General features: G+C 40.9%; 1 protein-coding gene across 1 annotated transcript in view; it reads right to left on the reverse strand.

Moving 5' to 3' along the window:
- The window catches only part of LOC111552508, a 45594-nt gene that overhangs the window by 1389 nt on the left and 22052 nt on the right, over positions 1 to 22153 (reverse strand). Inside the window, exon 5 of the mRNA XM_023226763.2 lies at positions 15972 to 16062. Coding sequence (XP_023082531.1) covers positions 15972 to 16062 — 91 coding nt within the window. The remainder of the gene's footprint in view (positions 1 to 15971; positions 16063 to 22153) is intronic.

Here is a 22153-nt window from a genome sequence, read left to right on the forward strand (position 1 = left end):
GGTGGTGGTGATGGTAATGATGATGGTAGTGGTGGTGGTAGTGGTGGAGGTGGTGGTGGTGGTGAGGGTAGGGGTGGGGTGGTGGTTCCCATGACAGTAGAAGTGATAACAGTGATGAGGTGGTGATGATACTGATTATGGAGGTGGTAGCTATGGGAGTCTTGGTAGTGGTGAATTCAACCTCCTAGATAATATCCTCTTTTGAGAAATTCTGAAAAAAGAACACTTCTGTTTTCTCTGTGCCTTTAAAAGTCAATTCATTTGTTTTTTCCATAGTCTTCAGGAAAGAGGCACTGGCCTTTACTTCTCGACCTCCATTCACTTCCATGTTGTTGACAAATGTTGTAGTTGCCCAGGATCAGAGGGAGAGACAGACCCTGTGACCATTTCCCCAAAGGCGGCCTTTGGCCACTCCGTGCACTGGAGCACATGACCCTCTGCCTCGCCCCTGCTACATTAACCAGGTGACTGTCTGCCAAGGCCCAGCCCAGTCCAAAGGGAATTGGGATTCAGCGTCCCAAACAAGGCACTGATTAGCTGGTAATCAGGGAGCGATTAGCAGGTCAGGTCACCTGCAGTTCATTGCCCATTGTTCCCCGCAAAGTCCTGGGATATTTGCCACACGGGCTGGGCAGTCTGAATGTCTGAGGATTCCGATGCCTGCAGCTCTGCTGTGTAGATCTGTGATTAGGAACAAATCTTCTGTTCTCTAAGCCCATCCGCCCAAGGAGGCAGTGCAGTGGGTGAATCCCCTTCTCTATTCACACGCAAAGGATTTGGGAGAAGAATGGCCTGTTTAGGAGCTCAACACTGATAGAGAGGTGAGGCCCCAATAATGCACTGAAGAACTGAAAGCAAATTAGCACATTCCTCTTCCTGAACCATGATGACTGAGAGTGGAGGAGCCCGGCAAGTCCACGTCCAGATTGGGATTCTACTGTGATCTTGAGATGTGACCTCAGACAACATTTTTAACCTCTGAGCTTGTTTACCTCAATTTTAAGAGGGTTAATAATAACACTTGCCTTTTCGGTCTTTGAAGTTCATATTTAGAAAATGAACATAAAGCAAGCAGTCAATACAGTCTCTGTAGCGCGTGACCAATATGTGCTATCACCATTATCATCAGTCATAGTAATATCAATATTTAAAAATCATAATTATTTGAAATACTTTATTTAAAATATGCCTCTGTAACATCACTTCTAAATGAGAGATAGCCCCTTTGTAGGAGGCCCTGATAAGGATGAGATGAGATAATTCTTGTAAAGCTTTCATCACAGGGCCTAGCATGTAATTAGCACTCAATAAATCATAGTAATAATGGTGATCACCGTCATCATTGTTTGTACTAAGTTGAATGCAAAAAACTATTTTGTAGCATTTTTCACTATATTGTAGCATGTGATCATGAAAATTTAGACAAAGCATACTTTTTTTAAGCTAAAAGGAGATTAATGAACTTATTCATGCCACATTCATGCCATTGGACACTGTTCAGCTTTACAGTCTATGTGCCCTTCCACCACCTAAAGATCTTGCTAAAATTCTCATTTGGTAAATCTGGGGTCAGCCCAAGATTACACATTTCCAATGCATTCTCAAGTGATTCCAGGGCTAGCAGTCCATGGACCCCACTTTAAATAAATAGGATGTACACTTTTACAATAAAAAATGTGTATCCACATTTATACAGAAATGTAGAAAAAAATTCCTAGGCTTTACTCACGATGGGGGACTGTGTGTTTCACCCCCTTCACTAAACTGTACTATCTTTCCCAGAAATTTAATAACAAACATCTAAAGAAAACATTTAAAAATGCAATAAACTTTATTGATGCAAGTTCTTCCCTTCTCTTAAAGTTTGTCACACTGCCAGGTTTTCCAGCACATCCTTTGCCAGGTCTGCATGCCTGATGCCATGATTTTCTCCTAGAGCCACACTAGGCCTTTTCAGCATCCTAACCATAAGGAAATCACATTAATGCGTGCTCATTCTGGAGGCTTCAGCTCTCCAAGGAGCAGGTGGGCCTCAGCTCAGATATAGCTGCTGGCCAGAGTTCAGGGCCCAGAGCTGTGCAGGCCAGCCAGGTGCAAGATGGACAGTTATTAACTCAGAAAAGCCCAGAGAGTTTCTAAAGTCTGATTCGGGCTGCACTTGGAAAGGGCGTTCCAGTTAACATGGTGGGGTGCTTTCTACATTTTAAAGGAGCTTGAGGAAGTCCCTTGTACAAAAGAGATGGTTCCACTAGCCCTTCCTCTAAGGGGTGGCCTGAGAGCGGACACTTGTGATCTAAGGGTAGGAGGGCTTAAGGTCTTTTCTTCCATTTGAGTCCCCTCAACAGAGACTGGGATACTTACTTGGGTACTTGAGCCCAGTATTTATCTTATTCTTATCAGACTGTTTCTGTCACTGAGAGGTTGACAGAAGTCTGAATGAGCATCCAGAGACAGAATTAGATAGAACCTCAGTTGAATTTTGACCTTGCCATTTAATAGCTAAACTGCCTTAGGCCTAAACAGTGACTCTGTTGCCTCTTATGAAAAGTGGACGTGGCAATGCTCTGGTCTCTCCAGGATTCAAAATTATGGAGTTAAAGATACCAGTTTCCAGTTAGGTAAAAGCGGGCTTTCAAATGCCAATACTAGTAATTATTATTTTTATTCAGTGTTCACCATCCTTTGCACCTTAACATACACCTTGTACCTGCCTAGATGAGCCCCCACCCACTGCCCACCTGAGATCCCTGGTATGGGGTCCCATACCAGGTAAGTAAGTTCAACTTACTTGAACATAAGTTCAAGTACGTTATTAGAATGCTTCTCCAATTTAGTTATGCACCGAATCCACTGAAAGTACAGAAAAAAATCTGACATATTATTTTTAGTATGACGTTTCTAAAAAATATTTGGAAAGTAAAATTCTGTTTCACCTCCCAGTGCTTATTGCTGCTAAGAAACTATAAAACAAAATAAATTAATACATTTAATGTAAACAAAGCTATATACATTTTACTTAAATGCAGTAGATGATATAGTTTTGATGAAACTGATTCAAAACTTACTACACCAAAGCGGTCTTGAATGCTGCTGTACAGGTGCATTTCCATTCACCACGCCTACACGTGGTTTGATGACTCACGTGTCCCATAATTGCTCCCCATGTACACTGGGCACCATGATGTTACTTGGCATTGATTTGACAGCAGTGCATCATTTTAACTTTATTTCCCTTTTATTCTTTTTTCACTAGTAGGGCCAATCAAATTAGTATTAGATCTTGCAAACTTTGTTTGCAACCGGCATTAAAATGTAATGGCAGTTCTTTAACGGGTCTTCCGGATATTGCAGAAAATGCTTCGTCAATTTTACTTTGGATTATCATTGCAATGAGAGCACATGGTTCAAAAGTTCCAGCAGCAGGGGCGGTTTTCCCACCCTGCCCCTGGAATACGGCATGTGGTACAGGCATTTTGAATCACAGCTTGTTTCAGGTAGGTATTGTTACCTGTTTTCTATTGGAGGACATTTAGGCTTGGAAGTGCAGGGGGGGTGTTCAGTCACTTACCCAGGTTCACTCACCCAAAAGTTTGAGTTTCTCCATCCAGTCTTTTGACTGATTGGTCTCATCTTTGATTATTATTGAAGATTAATGCTACATTGACACAGATTGATGATGAGAGATGAAGGGGATGTTGAAGAGATAGAAAGCAAACAGAGAATGAAACATGCTTGACCAGAGATGGCAACATAAACCCTGTCCATGGTGCCCTGTTGTCTTGGGTGCTGCTGTGTTTAGGTCAGGAGCAGTGGGAAGTCTGGAGCCATATGGAAGCCACACAACCACACAGATGAGGCAGACTTCTAAGTGGGACCACTCTTGGCACATCCATGTTGAGCTCAGCAGCAATCAGACCTTGATGAGTTGAAATACTAAAAAGGAAAGTTCTAGGTTGCTCGTCATCATTTAATCTATGCACCTAGTCCTTGGCATTTCCTATTTCCTGCTTTGGGCTGAAGCTGGACATTCTTTCCCAGAATGCTTTGTGTCAGTCAATCCTTTTGGGATTCAAAGAGTTGTGGGAATGGTGACCTTAGTTCATATCCACATTCCACTGGGAGAGCACAAAGCTGGGGCCCTCTCTGCCTCCAGGAAGTAAAAGAGGCTGTGAAAGAAATGTTGTCAACCAATGTTCTTACTACAGAAAGCCAGGGGAGGTGCTGTTCATCCTTCCAGTTCCAAGTGATGAGAATTTAGGAATAAATAAATTCAGTAACTTATAGGCACATGTGATTAACTCTCTCTCACCAGGATCTGATAGACTAGTAGTTAATAGAATTTTTGCATAGCTTGCATTTCCTAATAATACAGATGGATCTGCTATTAAAATTCCACTTTCCTTGTAGCAAAGTTAACTTTTTGTTATTCTAGAATGGCAAATTGAGTCGGTGAAGTTTCGGGAATCACACACACATCAGGTAATGCCATAACAAAAGTCCTTTTTGCCTGCAGTATATTTTCAGGACAATGAAACCATTCAGTCATTGCCCAGAATGATAATTATCTTTTTGGACACATGACCTCATATTCTGAATCTATTAAGCACACAAAATCTGAAAATGAGTGGTATTAGTGATTCTATTGAAATGGATGCAAGGGAACTGAAACAAAATAAAGCCAGATTTAGTTCTGTAATCCCCGAAAAAAATACATGCTAAGAGGATGGGTGACTTAGGACACTTAGACAAGAAAAACCATCATGGAAAAATAAAACAGTAGATGCACATGTCTTTTGCCTTACTAGATGTCTGAACTTCATTGCTTCAGGGCACATCAGCTTGGGGTAGAGATGACTCAGGTGTGGGTAACAATTGTGATGGCCTATGACCGAATTCCACAGTAAAGTGATTGGTACCCCAACCTCTCCTCTGCTCTTTCTGTTTTTTGTAATCATCCTAGGTAGACATTAACATTTTCTGCAGAAGCCAACTGACAGAAAGATCAGCTACATCAGAAACTACTGCTTCCAGTAGTCTCACCTTCATTCTAGGGGAAACTTCATCCAGAGTCTTAGAACACCATTTTTTAAAGACCCAGGTTCAAGTCACACCAAGGTGGGGTGTATTAGAAGATGTGAGGCCATCCAGTGTAACTTTCACAAACTTTTTTCACTGCCACAGACCCATTGGTGATCCAGGTAAGAATACAGGTTACTGGCATCTCTCCAACATAAGTCCGCACCCTGCTTTTCTCCAACATTCTCTGCAGAGAAATGTGTATCTTAATTCATACTATATTCTTCATATGAATCTTCACGTCCATGTCCTGGTCCTCACATTCCATGGCTCCAAAGGTCATTGTTTTTCTTTCTCCTTGAAGGACTAGAAGTGGATTATCAGGCAAATTGAAACCTTGGGCAAGTCCCAGAAGTTCTAAGGTGGGAATGCTGATAAAGTGTCTCTACTGCCCATCTTTTACCCCTCTCATGCCCCTTACCTCAACCCCCTGGAGATCCAGATTAAAAATGCTTCAGAGCAGGAAACCTGGTTGATGGATTGATCAATCAACCAACAAGTATTTATTGAGAGCACCTAATTCTTGCTCAGCAAATGCTGACAGGAGCAGATGGTGCAGTGACAGGTAACAGAGGACTCTTCAAAGTCAGGTAGAGGACTTGAAACTGAGGCTCAACTCACCGTGTCTTCATTCAAGAGACAGCAATTGAACACCTACACACAAGCTGCACAGCATGCTTGGAAATGGGAATAAAAAAGGCAGATTAGACTTCTATCCCATGGAGTTTATAGTTTATCAGGATAATAATTCTTTTAAGCACTTAAAGTTAATGTGCACTATGACTGGAAAACAGACTGCTTAGGCATCTTACGGTGGTCAAGAAAGTGGGGACATGTAACGTTGTTTTAGCTTTTTGACGCCTGGAAGGATACAACCACACAGTGACTGGGTAATGTGATTTTGGGAGCAAGACAGATTGAAGAATGGAGAGTGGGTAGTGTCCTCCCAAAATTCACATCCTTCCAGAACCTCAGAATGTGAGATTATGTGTAAATAGGGTCTTCGCAGATTTAATGAAATTAAGATGAAGTCATATTGATTTAGGGTGGGTAATAAATCCATAAATCCAATGACTAGTGTCCTTGTAAAGACACAGACACAGACAGAGGTAAGAAGGGCAGATATCGGAGTGATATGGCTATAAGCCAAGGAATGCCAAGGATTTCTGGCCACCAGCAGCTGCTTGGAGAGTTGCATGAAATGTATTGTTTCCTAGAACCTTTGGATGGAGCATGGCCCTGCCAACACCTTCATATCAGACTTTCAGCCTCTAGAGCTACAGGAGAATAAACTTCTGTTGTTCTAAACCACCCAATTTGTAATAATTTGTTATAGCAACCTTGAGAAATGAATATAAGACACAACTGACTGGAGTGAAGAAGATTCCTGGGTAAAGCATATGTGAGTGCTACCCTGGAAAATGAAGGCCAAGGTGAGAAAGAATGGCGGGTTTCTATTTGTATGGTTGTGTACAAGATAATAGCTGAAGGCCCTAATGAAATAAACAGAATATGTCTTTTACAGCTTGTTTTATAATAAACAAACCACCTAAAGAGCACAAAGAGACAAAGATTAAACTTCTCAAGGCATGTCTCCGTTTATGGAACGGAACGAAAAAGAGTAAGCAAGGGAGAAAGCAAAGGAGTTACTGACAATATTCCATTGAACTCAGTAGATACTTATCAAGCCTTGTCTATTCCATACCTCTAAGGAACACACAGTGCTAGTTGGGGGTAAAACTAGAGAATTTCAATCCAAGGGATATAGGCAAGGATTGAAGTAAGCTGAATGAATAGAAACAGTGAAGACAAAAAGAAACAAATGTCCCAGTCTAAGGATGATCAGGATGTCTTTGCAGAGAAGATGACATCTGTAGGGAGGATGAAAGGATCCTTTAGGGTTGGACAGAAGGCAGAAAGGCAGAAGAGAGAAGAAAGCCCAGAGTATACCATCGTATCTCAACGCTCCTTGAATAGTCGCTGTGTCTAATCTGGTGCCTTGTATAGCACAAAAAGGCACACAGAAATGATGGAGTGAGTGAATAAATGAATGAACTAATGAAATGACCCAGAAGCCAAGAGAGGGGAGCACTTTCTTAAGGAAGAGGGGATAATGAACATTGTAAAAAGCCGGAGAGAGGCTGAGAAAGACAAGTATGAATGTCAAGAAATGAATAGGTCAATAGAACATTGAAGAGATAAGAGCTTAGGAGAAGTCAGAGGCAATTCCTAGGAGTTGAGAAGAAAGGAGTGAGCCATGAGGAAGAAAACTTGTGCTGATGAAGGCTCAAGGAGTAGGGCTGAAAAAAAAATATGGGAGAGAGATTAATAAAGAGTGTTTGTGAATTAATGCTGGAACAGAAATGAAATACCACTTGTTCTTACTTGTAAGTGGGAGCTAAACATTGAGTACACATGAACACAAAGAAGGGAACAATGGATACCAGGGCCCACTTGAGGGTGGAGAGCAGGAGAAGGATGAGGATCAAGAAACTATTGAGTACCATGCTCATTACATGGATGACAAAATAATTTATATGCCAAACTCCTGCAGCATGCAATTTACCCATGTAACAAACCTGTACTTGTATCCCCCAAACCTAAAATAAAAGTTGGAAAGGAAAAAAAGAGTGTTAGAGAGGAAGATTGTGTCCGAAGGTAAAGGATAAGGAAATTTGAGGATGCTGGAGACAGGAGTCATACAGTTTCTCAGGAGCCAGGGGTGGCAGAATAAATGAAATAACCAACATGTATTGAGCACCTACTATATGCCTGGCACTAAACTAGCTATTTTCAAATACCTTTTTGTTTAAATAATCTGGAAGCTACACTTCATGGGAAGTGTTAGTTTTAGAAAGAATGATGGATTTCCCTCTAATGATGGGAGTAGAGGAGACAAATGAATTTTATAAGCAGATGCTTTGAAAGAGGTATCTTTTCATTCATCATGTATCTACTGGGGACGCCCTCTGTGCTGGACACTGTATAAAGGGCCTCAGATATATCACCCAATGGGAACCTGAGAGCACCCCTAGAATGTTCTATCATGGTTCTCATCTTAGAGACAAGGATTTCATAGATAAGCTCTGTAAAATGTTTGCCAAATTATTTCAACATGCAGGTAATTACTGGTAAAACGATTCAAAGCTGAGTATGTCTGCACAAAGAACTACATATGTCTCAGCCTCAGTTTCTGCATCTGTATAACTTTTCCTCCCTTGGTTGTTGTGAGCTTGAAGCAAGGAGAAAGTGCTCACTAAAGGACAGTTCTTGTTTTTAATCTTACTTTATTCCTTTGGAATGAGGCCATTGGGTCCTCACTACACCCTCACCCCTCTACCAACATTCCCCATTCTTTTCAGGATTGAAGATGTCCTGGAGCCCCCAAACAGGTGTCAGCAGCATCACCACATCAGATAAATCTGTAAGCTTGGGCACGAGATGTTTACTCTTTGCTCCCAGAAAAGAAGCCATGTTGGGAAGGCAAGCTAAATACAGAACATGACCCAAAAGCAAAGGGCGTCTCTGAAAGGGATAATGCAGACGGAGACAATAGTTTCACAGATCAATAGGAAACCTTTAAAGGTCCACTGATGAGCTAGACTGCAGGGGTGCTCCTCTTCTATAAAAGGAAAATAAAAAGGATCAATAAGAAATGAAAACTGATATTAGTTGACTGTGATTTACTTTCTGCTACCAAGGGATCTTCTCCAAGCTGGGTCTCTGGTCAGACTTGTTCATTCCCTTCCAACCCCCTATGATGAGACCCCAAGGCGGTGGAGTAAGATAAACAGACATGGAAACAGTCCCCAAAAATGGCTGCAGTAAGGCCATACAGCATACCTAATATATCTACTGGTTAGCATAAAAACAAGTAATTTGTCTGAATGCACCGTATTGGGTGTAGGAAGAAAAATGTATGCCTTAAACCTCAACCCATCACCCCCTACTCTTCAATCTGTACTTATGTCTGTGTATCAGCAGTGTGGCGCATTCTAAGTAGTTTTCTGGTGCATTTTAAGGATTCATCTACCAACTCTGTGATCTTGGGCAAATGGTTTACCTCTCTGACTCTCAGTTTTCCCATCTATAATTATGTCAAGATTATCATGATAAAATAATAGAAATGATTATTGTCACCTTACTCATCCCTATCATTATTACCCCATCACCGCCCCCAAAACTAATATCAAAATGGCTGAATGCCCACGTGGCTTTATAGGAAGAGATTTAAGAGCCAGAAAGACCAAATTTATTAGCGAGGTTGTCTTGAGCAAGCTGTGAATCTTGTCTGATCTTCATACAATTCATCATGGACTTGGACAACATCTTTTCTGGTTATTATGAAGACTGGAGAAGACATGTACATCCCTTAGCACAGTGTCTCCTACATAATGAGGACTCAGTATGGGTCCTTAGTCTTTGCCCTAACTCTAGTATGTGATAGTGTTAGACTAACTTCTTGGTGAGCCCATACTGACCACTGGGAGTCCAAGTTGAGTCAGAAAACCAAAAGAAAGACAAACAAAAGGATCTATTTGTGGGAGGGAGAGGGGATGGAAAGCCACATAGTCTGGTTCAGCACGAGATTGAGCAAGGTCTGAGCAGTTTCAGCCCCACTGGAGAGAGAACATCCCACCACTGCTACCTCTTCTCCTTTCTCCTGCCCTAGTGCAGAGCACATAGCTTCGCCCATCAGCTGATTGGGTGCCTGTGGGCAGTGCAAAGAGATGTAGGGCTTCTCCTTCCAGCACACAGCACTGGCTACTGGGGGGTTTCTGTCTCCCCCACCCAACCACCTCCACCCTCACCTTGCTGCTGGAATTCTGGGCTCCCTTCATGGTGCGGGATAGCAGGGGCCATGGATCAAGATGACTCCCCTCCTGCCATATGTACTGATTCATTCAGCACTAACTGAGCCCCAGCTGTGTGTCCACATCTTGCTGGACAGCAGGGGACACGAGGCAAATGAAACAAAGTCCTTACCCTGAGGCCATACTGCACTGAGCAGTAATCTCAGACATCACAAAATGCCCTGCTCCCTACCACTTCATTTTGACTCAGAGGGAAAACTCCTGAGAATTTACAATTCTATCCGATTTTTGTTTTCAGTAACTCCTTAACATCTTTTTTCCGCAAAACTCATACCCTCCAAAACCCACCCTGAATCCTGCATACCTCACTCATTTTCCTCACGCTCCTGAGCCTTTTCCCTCCACACTCTCCCCTCCTGGTTTCGTGTTCGGCAATATCTTCTTTCCCATGTTATACTTGGATTTTACCCCTTCCTCTTGTCTATGTTGCTCAGAGGCCAGTTTTCCCCAGTGGAGGCTGGGGATATTCTCTTTCTTTTTTTTTTTTGAGACGGAGTCTGGCTCTGTCACCCAGGCTGGAGTGCAGTGGCGCAATCTCGGCTCACTGCAAGCTCCGCCTCCCGGGTTTACGCCATTCTCCTGCCTCAGCCTCCCAAGTAGCTGGGACTACAGGCGCCCGCCATCTCGCCCGGCTAATTTTTTGTATTTTTTAGTAGAGACGGGGTTTCACCGTGTTAGCCAGGATGGTCTCGATCTCCTGACCTCGTGATCCACCCGTCTCGGCCTCCCAAAGTGCTGGGATTACAGGCTTGAGCCACCGCGCCCGGCCGAACATTCTCTTTCTACATCCCTGTTTATCTCTACTCTGAATAAGTTAACATGCAAAAGTCTGGGTGTCCAATTCATCCCTCCCAGAAGGGATTCTCTTTAGCCTGACAGCCTATTATACTTGTTGTGGGTGGCCTACAGTGTGGCTTGTGAGGCATATGTAGACTGTAAAAAAGAAAAATAATTGGCAGGCCAGATCCCTTTTTTTCCTACTATCTGACTAATAAGAGATTCTTTCACTATAATATTTCTTCTGCTATTCTAGTTGTTTTTACCACACTCTTTGCCTGATTCCTCTGGGTTCTCTTATATCTCCATTTTGAATTCCCTTGTAGGCACTGTGTCTTCGGTAAGTATTTGCATTTTGAACATAAAGAAAACCTCTGTGTGTCCATTTCCTTCTCCTCCACTTTTCTTTTCTTGACACACTAATTCTTTAGAAGTGGGAAAGGGACTGACATCTGTTGAATGCCTCTATGTGTTAGATGTTATAAAACACTTCCATGGATATATCTCATGTAGAAGTAATTAGCCTCATTTTAACAGTGAGGGAATTGAGGAGAGAAAGCTTCAACCATGTGTTCTAGCTCACACAGAAGAACATGAAAAGCCTCCAAGACTTCATGCTATCTGTCCCTTGAAATGTACACATGTGGCTGACATATGCAAACACATGCAAAGCCAGGCAGTGGGCCCATGTGACATTCATTATAGAAAGTGTTTCTTTAATCATCTCTCATTCCTGACTCCCACTGAGGTCCTCATAATGGGTTTAGAATTACTGTCTTCTAAGTGATTCTGTGTGCAAAGTTGTACAATGAAAAGGGTACAAATTTGAGCAAATCTAGGGCAGAGAGTAGACCCAGAATGGCTGAAATCAAATCCCAATTTTTATTATTTGGGTGACCTCGGGTTATGGGGATAACAGGAACACCTCATAGGGGTCTTTCCTCCTTACTGCCTCCTCCTGAGGACTGAGGGTGAGGATTATTTAGGTAGGTGTGTGTAAATCACATAAATCCTTGTTTAACCCATGGTAAAGCTATCCAAATGGACACTGTTGATTTTATTATCTGTGGTCTTGTTGGACTTTCCACTTGTTAGCCGTGAGACCCTTGGATACCTATCTTGACATCTCTGAACTTCATTTTTCCTGTTGGTAACACAGGGGTAATACTTCCCACATCGAAGCTTTGCTGGGGACCTCTGATCAGATAAGCCATGTAAAGCCACTAACTCAGGGACTTGGTTGTAGCAAGCGCTTTCTTGCTTAATACATGTCAGTTCCCTTTTCTCCGAGAGAGCTCAAAGCACTGCTATTCACTTAGGATCAATGAAAGAAGCAAGAAGAAGAAAACAAAGGAGAAAGCAAACACTGGGGGCTACATCACGCTGAAGACCAGCTTCCGGGGGGCAGTTCCTACCAAAGAGTCGTCTGTCCTGAGTAATCAACTGGAGTCCCCCCCACCCCTTTCCCAAGTGGTCCCCCAAACTGGTTGGTGAGTGGTACTGCAGATGTGGCTTCCTTATGGGCGATGGTGTTGATGGAAAAGATAATTCATGCCTGCATTGAGCTCTCTCTCAGTCACTCCAGAGCCCAGTGATGAAGGAAGAAAACACCCCTGAGCAGTACCACATTTCCAGATTTCATTATAATTTTTAATTCTTCAATGTTGTTTTGAAAAGCAGCATCAAGCATGCATAAGTTTTTGGAGACAGAGAAAAATGTAAGCAGCCACCCTTTGAGTTTGGACTTGAGGACACCCCGGATCCTCTGAGAGATCTGTCTCCTTCCAGAAGCAGTGAGGTGCACTGTTGCTGTGACAGGAGAGAGTCCTGCCCCCATGCTCTCTGGAGACTGAGGCTCTCCCTGTTTTATGCAGTTGGGCTCTCTGGACATCATGTGCTTGAGTTCTGCATCTTTTCCCAAATTCTACTCTTTTCACTCTTACAATCACCAAGTTCTGTCGATATTATTACTCAAATGTCTACTTGTCTCTTTATTTATGACTACCACCCTTTGCCAAGCAAGCTCCCCTGAAGGAGATCAACGACAACAGTCACCAGGCCTCCCAGCAGCCAGGTGGAGCTATTCAAAATGCAATGTGAGCTGGGCACACCTATCGTCCCAGTTACTAGGGAGGTTAAGACAGGATGATCCCTTGAGCCCAGAAGTTCAAGGCCAGCCTGAGCAACATAGCAAGACCCCATCTCTTTAAAAACATTTTTTAAAGTCAAAATGTAATGCGAAACTCACCCCTCCCTGTCAATCACCTTCATTGTCTTCCCATTGCTTCCTGGGCATCAAGTCTCTGCCCATCTTATAAAACTATCTGTGTTCTCATCGTCCCTCACTCCAATTCAGCTTTCCAGGCTTCTTTGTTTCCCCATATATGCAAATATTTTGTATACTCATGGTCTCTTCATCTAAAACATTCCTGGAGCCTGGACAGCTCCTCCTCAACCCCTTCATGGGCTGGTTATTTTAATTCACACATATCTTGGCTTACCTGTCTCCTACTCAGAGGCCTTCCTTGAGAAGGCTACCTCAGGATACTGCTTTTTCAATTGCCAATTGCTATTCCAATTTTCTCATAGTCACATTATTTCTATCTGCAATGTGATTATGAATAAATTTGATTATTTGCTAGGTTTTAGTCTCTCTTCCCCACATGACTGAAAGCTCTATGATGTTTTGTTCACTTCTGACTACCCATTACAGATGGCACATAGGAGGCACTTAATAAATGTGTGTTGAATGACTGTACAAATGACTGCTGTGAAGTCATTTGGTAGGCAGGCAGTTCTTTTCCTTGTTTGTGTAAGGGTGAGGGTGGCTTTGTACACCCATGTGTGCATTTTTGAGAATGAAGGAAGGATATTCTACAGCTTGGATTGTTCCCTACTAAAAACCTTCAATGGCTCCCCATTGCCCCTTGGCTCAGCTTGGTTTGCAAAGCTGTCTAGGAACTGATTCTGCTTTCTTTCCTCCCCCTTTTCTCCCATTTCATTTCTCTACTCCTTCATTTGTGGCCTGTGTATAAGTGTATGGATGCCCACTTGGGCTGGCCCCTTCTGTTCTGAATTCTCTACCTTGCTGACACCAGGACCATTTCATGTGAACACCCCTCCAAAGAGCCTTGTCTGAGCCTCCATTTCATCCTTTTGGGTGAGCTGGGTACCCCCTTTTTGTGCTCCCTGCACTTTCCCCCTTAACCCGTAGTCTCCCAAATGGGACAACTCGAACTTCTTTTGAGTAATTTGGAAAAAATATTAATATATTTATTTTTTAAAATTTATACTTTTGTTCACTTTACAAGTTGCATAAAATACTAGCATGCCATTGCACATGTATTCATTTTAAAAGTGGGACTATAAAGGTATGTAGAGAGTATAGGTTCAAAAATGTATTACAAGGGTTCGTGATCAAAAAGGTTTGGAGAGCATGATGACATTATACTTTTCATACTGCATGGCATTTGTCTGGATTTTGTCTGTCTCTTCAAGATCTTTCAAGGAACTCTTGAGAGAAGAAACAGCATACACAGCCGCAGGTCCTCGAAGGTGATATGGGGATGGTTTTAGATGGTGCACAAAAGGAAGGTGGCTAATGGCTGCTGAGAACTCATTGCCCTTTGAATTCTCTTTTATTTTTCCTCATTTAAATAATGGGGGGTAAAAGTCTCAGCTGTGTGTCCATATGTTTCTAATACCTCTGGGTACCACTTGCTAGTTTCCCTTTACAATAGGGAGAGCAAACTTTAGGCTCAAGCCCATGAAAATGCCTCTTGTCGATACAACCAAAACCCAACAATTCAGCTTTATTTTCATTGCTCCTTTCCATTTGTGGTCAGTAATACTGCTACGATATTTAAAGCAATGTATAATTTTTCTTTGCTAACCATGCAGAGTTTCTTAAAATAAATTTATTTATAAAGAGTGAGAAAATTTTTTAAAATAAGCAAATTATAATATAGGTGAAATTAGATGTTTCAGTCTCATGTCAGTTTGTGTAACACAAGAGCAACATAGTCAACATGACCTTTGAAACATAAAGACCTTGTAAGATTTTTGACTCTGGCCATGGCTAAATGTGTGACTATTGCAAAGTTCTTCTCTGAATCTAATGTAAAAGGGATAAAAATACGTACTCAGTAGAGTGTTTTGAAGATGAGCATTAACATATTTAAAGACACTTCCCAATGCCTGCACATGATCAATAATAGATATATGTTTATACAGTGAGCAAGTGGATGAGTAAGAATGGAATAAATCTGGGTAAATACGTCAAGGAACCTGGATCCTCCTTAAAAGTCCCAACCTTCCTAGCTGGAACGAGTCAGACTCTAGAGAGCCCCATTCTCTCCTTCACTAGAGTCCCATTTTCACAGTCATTTGACATTTACCCAGGAGACTTGAGAAAGTTAATGAGTTTTGCCTAGTCTCTTAATTCTCCTTCGGAGTGATTAGTGTGATCAGAGAATGGAATGTGCATGAGACATGGATTGATTTTGTGGCTCTGCTGGAATTCTGTTAGGACTTCACTCTCCATTTGAGTAGTCTCTACATAAAACTTCTGCCTTGGAAGCTGATGAGCTCCCCATACAAAGAAGTATTCAAGACTAAAAGAGATGAACATGTGGCCCAAGCCCTGACTTTTTGCTTCTCTAAGAAACATTATGTTCGTCATCCTGAAAACAAAGACACATTTAAGGGCATCTTGAACCAAGTCTTGAAAGCCTATTTCTAGAAGTGGTGTGTATGCTATGCAGACATGACTTCACAGGCCAGTGTGCAGTTGTATCCCTATCTAGCACTTAACAGACACAGCTATTTTACTTTTATTTCAAATTGAAAGCCATGTTTTTAAGAAGTCAAACCACCTAAGACCTTCTAAAAGAAAGCAAATGAACTTTTCCTCTCCACATTGTTTCTCATTTTTTTAGTAGTCTATCCAACTTCTTTCAATGAGAGCTGGATTCCAAAAGGCAAATGTGAAAACTTTCAGGCTTCCCAAGAAACAGTATCACTTCTGTTGCACCGTGTTGGTCAAAACAATCACAGGAACAGCTTTGATTCAAGGGAAGAAGACTCCTTTTCTTGATAGAAGTAGTGGCATGAGTGTCCAGGAATGGGAGGAATTGTTGGTGGTTGCCTAGGTAGACAATCTAACACACACACACATAATCCAAATCATGAAATGTAGGACTCACTTTTGCTAAACACCAGGCTCTGCATTAGCATCCGTCACACCTGATTTCTTCAAGGAATGTCTGTGGAGACACCATAGGATCTCCAAGGATAAGGACCTCACGTTCTTCCATTTTGCTTTCATTTCCATTTCCTTTGGAGACAAACGCAAAAGAAAGTGGTTTCAGATCACAAGCACTCTTATGTTTTTGGGTGACTGAAAGGAAGGCCTTTGAGTGTCTGTGTGTGTACTTGCGCATGGCACGTGTTCATGCACCCATGCATGTGTATGTGGCAGGGAGGTGAAGGTCATTTCAGACTTTATATTCAGATCTTGAGCTATCCTGTGATGTCTTGTTCTCAATTCAGCTTTTCCTGTCACTAACCCTTTGCCCAGACCATCCCTCATGCATGACTGACCTGCCTCGTGCACAAAACCATGTATTTGCTTTTCTGCAATTAGCAGATCAAGGTTCACCTGCTTTATGCTCTTCATAACGATTCTTCTGGCAAAAACAAGTCCAGCATTCTTGACCCTTCTCTATTCTGAAAGATGTAAGAAAACGGATAGGAATTTACTAGATGTAGATCAGGTGACTGAGGCAGAGGAGATAGGCTGTGTAAAGTTTCAGATCTGGAAAAGACAAGGCCATGTAGCTATTTGTCAGAATTTCTTTTCTGGCTTTACCTCCCAAAGGGAGATTTCTATGGGTTTGTGGGATAAGATGAAATGGGCCTTCTGTTAAAAAAAAAAAAAAAAAAAAGGAAAAAAAAAAAAAAAAAAGGTGGTGCTATACACAGAGAATAAAATATTGGCTGGGCGCGGTGGCTCACACCTGTAATTCCAGCACTTTGGGAGACCACGGAGGGCAGATCACGAGGTCAGGAGTTCAAGACCAGTCTGATCAACATGGTGAAACCCCATCTGTACTAAAAATACAAAAATTAGCCAGGCATGGTGGCAGGCACCTGTAATCCCAGCTACTCAGGAGGCTGAGGCAGGAGAATCACTTGAACCCCGGAGGTAGAGATTGAAGTGAGCTGAGATTACACCACTGTACTCCAGTCTGGGTGACGGAACAAGATTATCTCAAAAAAAAAAAAAGTAACAAAAATTAAAAGTTGAAGAAGAATTTGAGAATAAGATGACAACATAAAGGAATTGTTTACATTTGCCTGTTTATATTTGGTTTAACTTATTTTTGGCAGAAAATATAAGCACTAAAATGACTGTAACACAGTTCAGTGTCCTTAGCAATATTTTCTCCTTATTACCTCCTCAAGGCTTCATCTGTCAGAATGTAGCCAACATCATTTAACCAAAAGGGGGAAAATTTTCTATGTAAGTCAATACATGTATTACTCCATTCATCAAATATAGAGACATCACTTTTTAAACACTGCACCTGAAGAAACAGTACATTTGTGATTGCAGAAACCAGTATAATCTCCCTCAAATTGCAAGCAGATATTATAAAGTGAAAACCTCCCTTCGAAAATAAACCCTGATCAATGACACGAAAAGGTGGTTCTTTGTAAAGATCAACAAAATTGGCATACTTTTAGCTAGACTAGCCAAGAAAAAAGGGAAAACTCAAATGACTAAAATAATAAATGAAAGTGGGGACATCATTATCAACCTTACAGAAATAAAAAAAATTAAAAGAGAATACTATGAACAGTTGTATACCAATAAATTAGATAACTTAGATATAACAAATTTCTAGAAACATGCAAACTATCAAAACTGATGAAAGAAGAAATATAAAATCGGGATAGACCTATAACAAGTAAATATAGAGTCAATAATTAAAACCAACTAACAATCCAACTAACATTTCTAAAAAAGAAAAGCTGAGGATCACGTGGCTTTATGGTAAATTTTACCAAACATTTAAAAAAAAAATCAGTTCTTCTCACACCTTACAAAAATGAAAAAAGAGGGAACACTTCTCAACTTATTCTGAGGCCAGTGTTACCTTGATACCAAAGTCAGACAAAGAATCACAATAAAAGAAAATTATAGATCAATATCCCTTGTGAACACTAGTGCAAAAATCCCCAACAAAATCCTAGCAAACCAACTCCACCAGCATATTGAAAGAATTATACATCATTACCAAGTGGAATTTATCCAGGGAATGCAAGGTTTGTTAAAAATCAATTGATGTAATACATTATATTTATAGAATAAAGGGAGAGAAAGCCACAGGATCATATCAATAGATGCAGAAAAAGAATCGGACACGATCCGTCACCTTTCATGTTGAAAGCACACAATAAACTAGGAATAGAAGGGAACTTCCTCAATCTGATAAAGAGCTTCTATTTAAAAAAAAACACACACACACACAACTAATGTCATACTTAACAGTGAAAGACTAGACATTTTATTTATTAGAAACAGTATACTGATGTCTGTTCTCTCCACTTCTATTCAATATTATACTGGAAGTTCTAGTCAAAGCAGTTAGGTCAGAAAAAGGAATAAGCACCCAGATTGAAATGAGAAGCAAAACTATGTCTATTAGCAGAAGACATGATTTTATGTAGAGAAAATCCTGAAGAGTCTATAAAAGACACTATTAGAGCTAATAAACAAGTTTAGGAAAGTTGTAGGATACAAGATTAATATACAAAAATCAGTTCTACTTCTCTGCACCAGCAATGAACAATACAAAAATAACATTTCAAAAACAATTACATTTGCAATAGCATCAGAAAGAATAAAACGCTTGGGAATAAATTTAACCAAGAAAGTACAAGACTTATGCACTGAAAACCACAACACACTTTTGAAAGTAATCAAAGACGACCTAAATAAATAGAAACACATATCATATCAGTGAACTGGAAAACTAGAAAATATTGTTAAAATGACAATAATTAGTCATTGGGGATAATTAGTTCCCAATTAATCTACAGACTTTGTGTAACTACTATCAAAACTGTAACTGCTTTTTTTTTTTTTTTTTTTTTTTTGCGCAAATGGGCAAGTTGATCCTAAAATTCATATGGGAATGCAAGGAACCCTGAATAGCCAAAGACCAGATGAATAACAAAGTTGAAGGACTCACACTTTTAATATTAACATGTAATACAAAGCTACATTAATCAAACTTAGTGGTACTAGCACAGAGATAGACATATAGATCAACAGAATAGAACTGAGAATACAGAAACAAACCTAAATATACATGGTCAGTTGGTTTTCAACAAAGTAACTGAGACCATTCAATGGGGAAAGAATAGTCTTTTCAACAAACGGTACTGGAACAATTTGCCATCCACAGACAAAAGAATAAATTTGAACCTTCTACCTCACACCATATACAAAAAAACCTGAAAATGGATCAAAGACTTAAATATAAGAACTGAAGTCATAGTATTCTTAGAAGGAGACATAGATATAAATCTTTATGACCTGGATTATGTTATGGTTTCTTAAATATGACACCAAAAGCACAAAAAACAAAGCAGGAACGGTGGGGGAGGGAAGGCAAATGGTGCCACCAGTGCTCTTGGCCTTGGCTGGCTCTTAGGCCGCCCTTAGCACTCATCAGCTTGCTTCGCATGTTTGTATGTTATCCTCATGTCTTTCTTCTCACTAGACCATGAGTATCTCCACGCCAGGCACCATCTTCTATTTAGTTCAATAAAAATTTATTAAGTACACACTTCATGGTTAGCATTGAATATATAGAAGTAATTATAATGGTGCATAATAAAAACAATAATAATAAAAATGGTAGAAGCTAATACACATTGAGAGCTGGTTTTATGCCAAAACTTTTTCTAAGTACTTTACATATATTGGTTCATTTTGCATTTACGTTGGTGATTGCAAAATGAGTTAATATTGGTAATCAAAGCAAACTTGGGATATATGGTAAGTATTATTATTAGTATTATTATTGTTTCCATTTAACAAATGAGGAAACTGAGAGGTCAAGATTCTTGCTTGAGATCCCATAGCTAGTAAGTGCAAAGTGAGGATTTGAAGACTGCAGTCTGACTCAAGGCCCCGTGATCCTGCTCTTGAGGCACTTAGTAGAGATTCTATTCTTCACTAAAGTCCCCTAGCACCCCTGGCTCCTTAAACAGAGGCAGACAGCAAGCAAGTATGGGACTGCAGGAAATAAAACGTGTGCATCCTAAATTATCAGTCTTCAAAGAAGATCAAGAAGTTAGAGGGTAGAGGCTGGCTGCTTTATTAGTAAATATATAAAACATCATCATTCTGTTAAATTGATCGAGATCTGAGATTATTATAATCTCTTACCACTAGACTGCAAGCTCCAGGAAGACAGGGACTCTTTTTCTTCAACTGTTTCAATTTTTTTTTTAAATTGCTGTCTCTCCAAAACCCAGGACAGTATCAAGTCTTTATGAACATTTATTTACTATTTCTTGAGTAAATATATAAAGGACAACATGTACTGAGTGCTTACTATACATCAGACCTTGATCTTAGTGGGGTTCAGGTATTTATTAACTATTTTCTCACAACAACATTATAAGGAAGGTACTCTTTTACCATCTCTATGATTTAATAGGGAGGGAATAACTGAGGCATAGATAAATTAAATTTTAGATCTATTCAACCTGAAATTGTTGGAGCCATAACCCAATCCCAGGCCATTTGAAAAAAAGCACCTTCACTGGTTTTTTTGTTTGTTTGTTTCTTCGTTTTGTTTTGTTTTGTTTTGAGATGGCATCTTGCTCTGTCGCCCAGGTTGGAGTGCAGTGGTGTGATCCTGGCTCACTGCAACCTCCACCTTCAAGCAATTCTCCTGCTTCAGCCTCCCAAGTAGTTGGAATTACAGGCATGTGCCACCATGCCTGCCTAATTTTGTATTTTTAGTAGAGACAGGGTTTCTCCATGTTGGTCAGGCTGGTCTCGAACTCCCAACCTCAGGTGCCCCACCCGCCTCGGCCTCCCAAAGTGCTTGGATTACAGGTGTGAGCCATCATGCCCAGCTGCACCATCACTGTTAAACAATAACTTTATAGCCACATTATGAAGATGAATGCAAAACCTGCAAAAGTTTGAAGTTGAAACAGGGACTGTCAGATTATGTGATGAAGCTGCCAAAATTATGGCAGTTGGTGATGTCCCCAGATCCTCAGGGGTACATGTTCACTGTCTCCGCTTGCCTCAGAATTGGTATAGTGTTGTAAAGCTTCCAGCTAGGGTATACGGAGCATTCAAAGCAGGGCTGTTGAACGTTTGCTCAACATCTCCACTCCTGTGTCTCATCTTTGAGGTCTTTCTTAAGGGGTGAGCTTCAGCTTTGAGAAGTGAATGGTTTCCTAGTTTGGTTTGTAGGCTCAAGAATGCACCAGGAGGAGCCTGTGAGGCCCCGATGGAGGGGTGGATGGTTGTTTTCGGTATCTTTATTACTCCCCACATCCAATGGTCTAGGTTCCATTTCTGTTGTTGAATTATATTATGTACTTAGGATACTGAAGGAATTAACCCAAAAGGAAGAAGAAGAAGAAGGAAGAGGAGGAGGAGGAGAGGAGGAGGAGGTAGAGGTAGAGGTAGAGGAAGAGGAGGAGGAGGAAAATGTGAGTGCATGAGAGTCTAACATCTTGCTGTCTCCATAAAAATGGGTAATTTGGCACTGTCCACCTTGTTATGTTGTGTCTTCTTAGATAAATACTCCCATCTTGATATTTCATTGGTGTCAAAGATTTCAGGCTGTGGAGTTTCACTTCCAGGGTTCAAATCCCATTTCTATTTAGAATTTGGACAACTTTTAGACATCTGTCCTTGTCCTTAGTATTCCCATGTGCTAAATGGGGCTACCCTTCATAACTATGGATCATTTATTGTACAGGTTCCCAGAATCATGGGCAGGGCATGATAAAGTTGGTACAGACTATAAATAAGTGTCATTGATTATTTGTGGTAGTCAGAGGTATGGGAGCTTGATATAATTACAACACTCTCAGAGCACCTGAGAAAAACTGATAGTATTTGCTCCTTGACTTGGGGGTAGAGTTTTGTGTTTGCTTTTAAAGCGCTGGGGAGAAGATGTCACCCCTTTTATCACACTGTTCTGTATCCTTCCCCCTCTTCAGTGTCAGTTCATTTGCAACATCACCCTTGGTCAAGTCACGTATTTAGACTCATGGAAGGGGATACATGGGGGCCTATAAATGATAGGTACGCAGCCTAGGTACTGAGTTTAGCTCTTTCCTGAGTCATGCCCTGCCCCAGCCTGGCTCCCTGAATGACC

This window comes from Piliocolobus tephrosceles, chromosome 17 (genome assembly GCF_002776525.5).
Source record: "Piliocolobus tephrosceles isolate RC106 chromosome 17, ASM277652v3, whole genome shotgun sequence".
Classification (NCBI taxonomy): Eukaryota; Metazoa; Chordata; class Mammalia; order Primates; family Cercopithecidae; genus Piliocolobus; species Piliocolobus tephrosceles.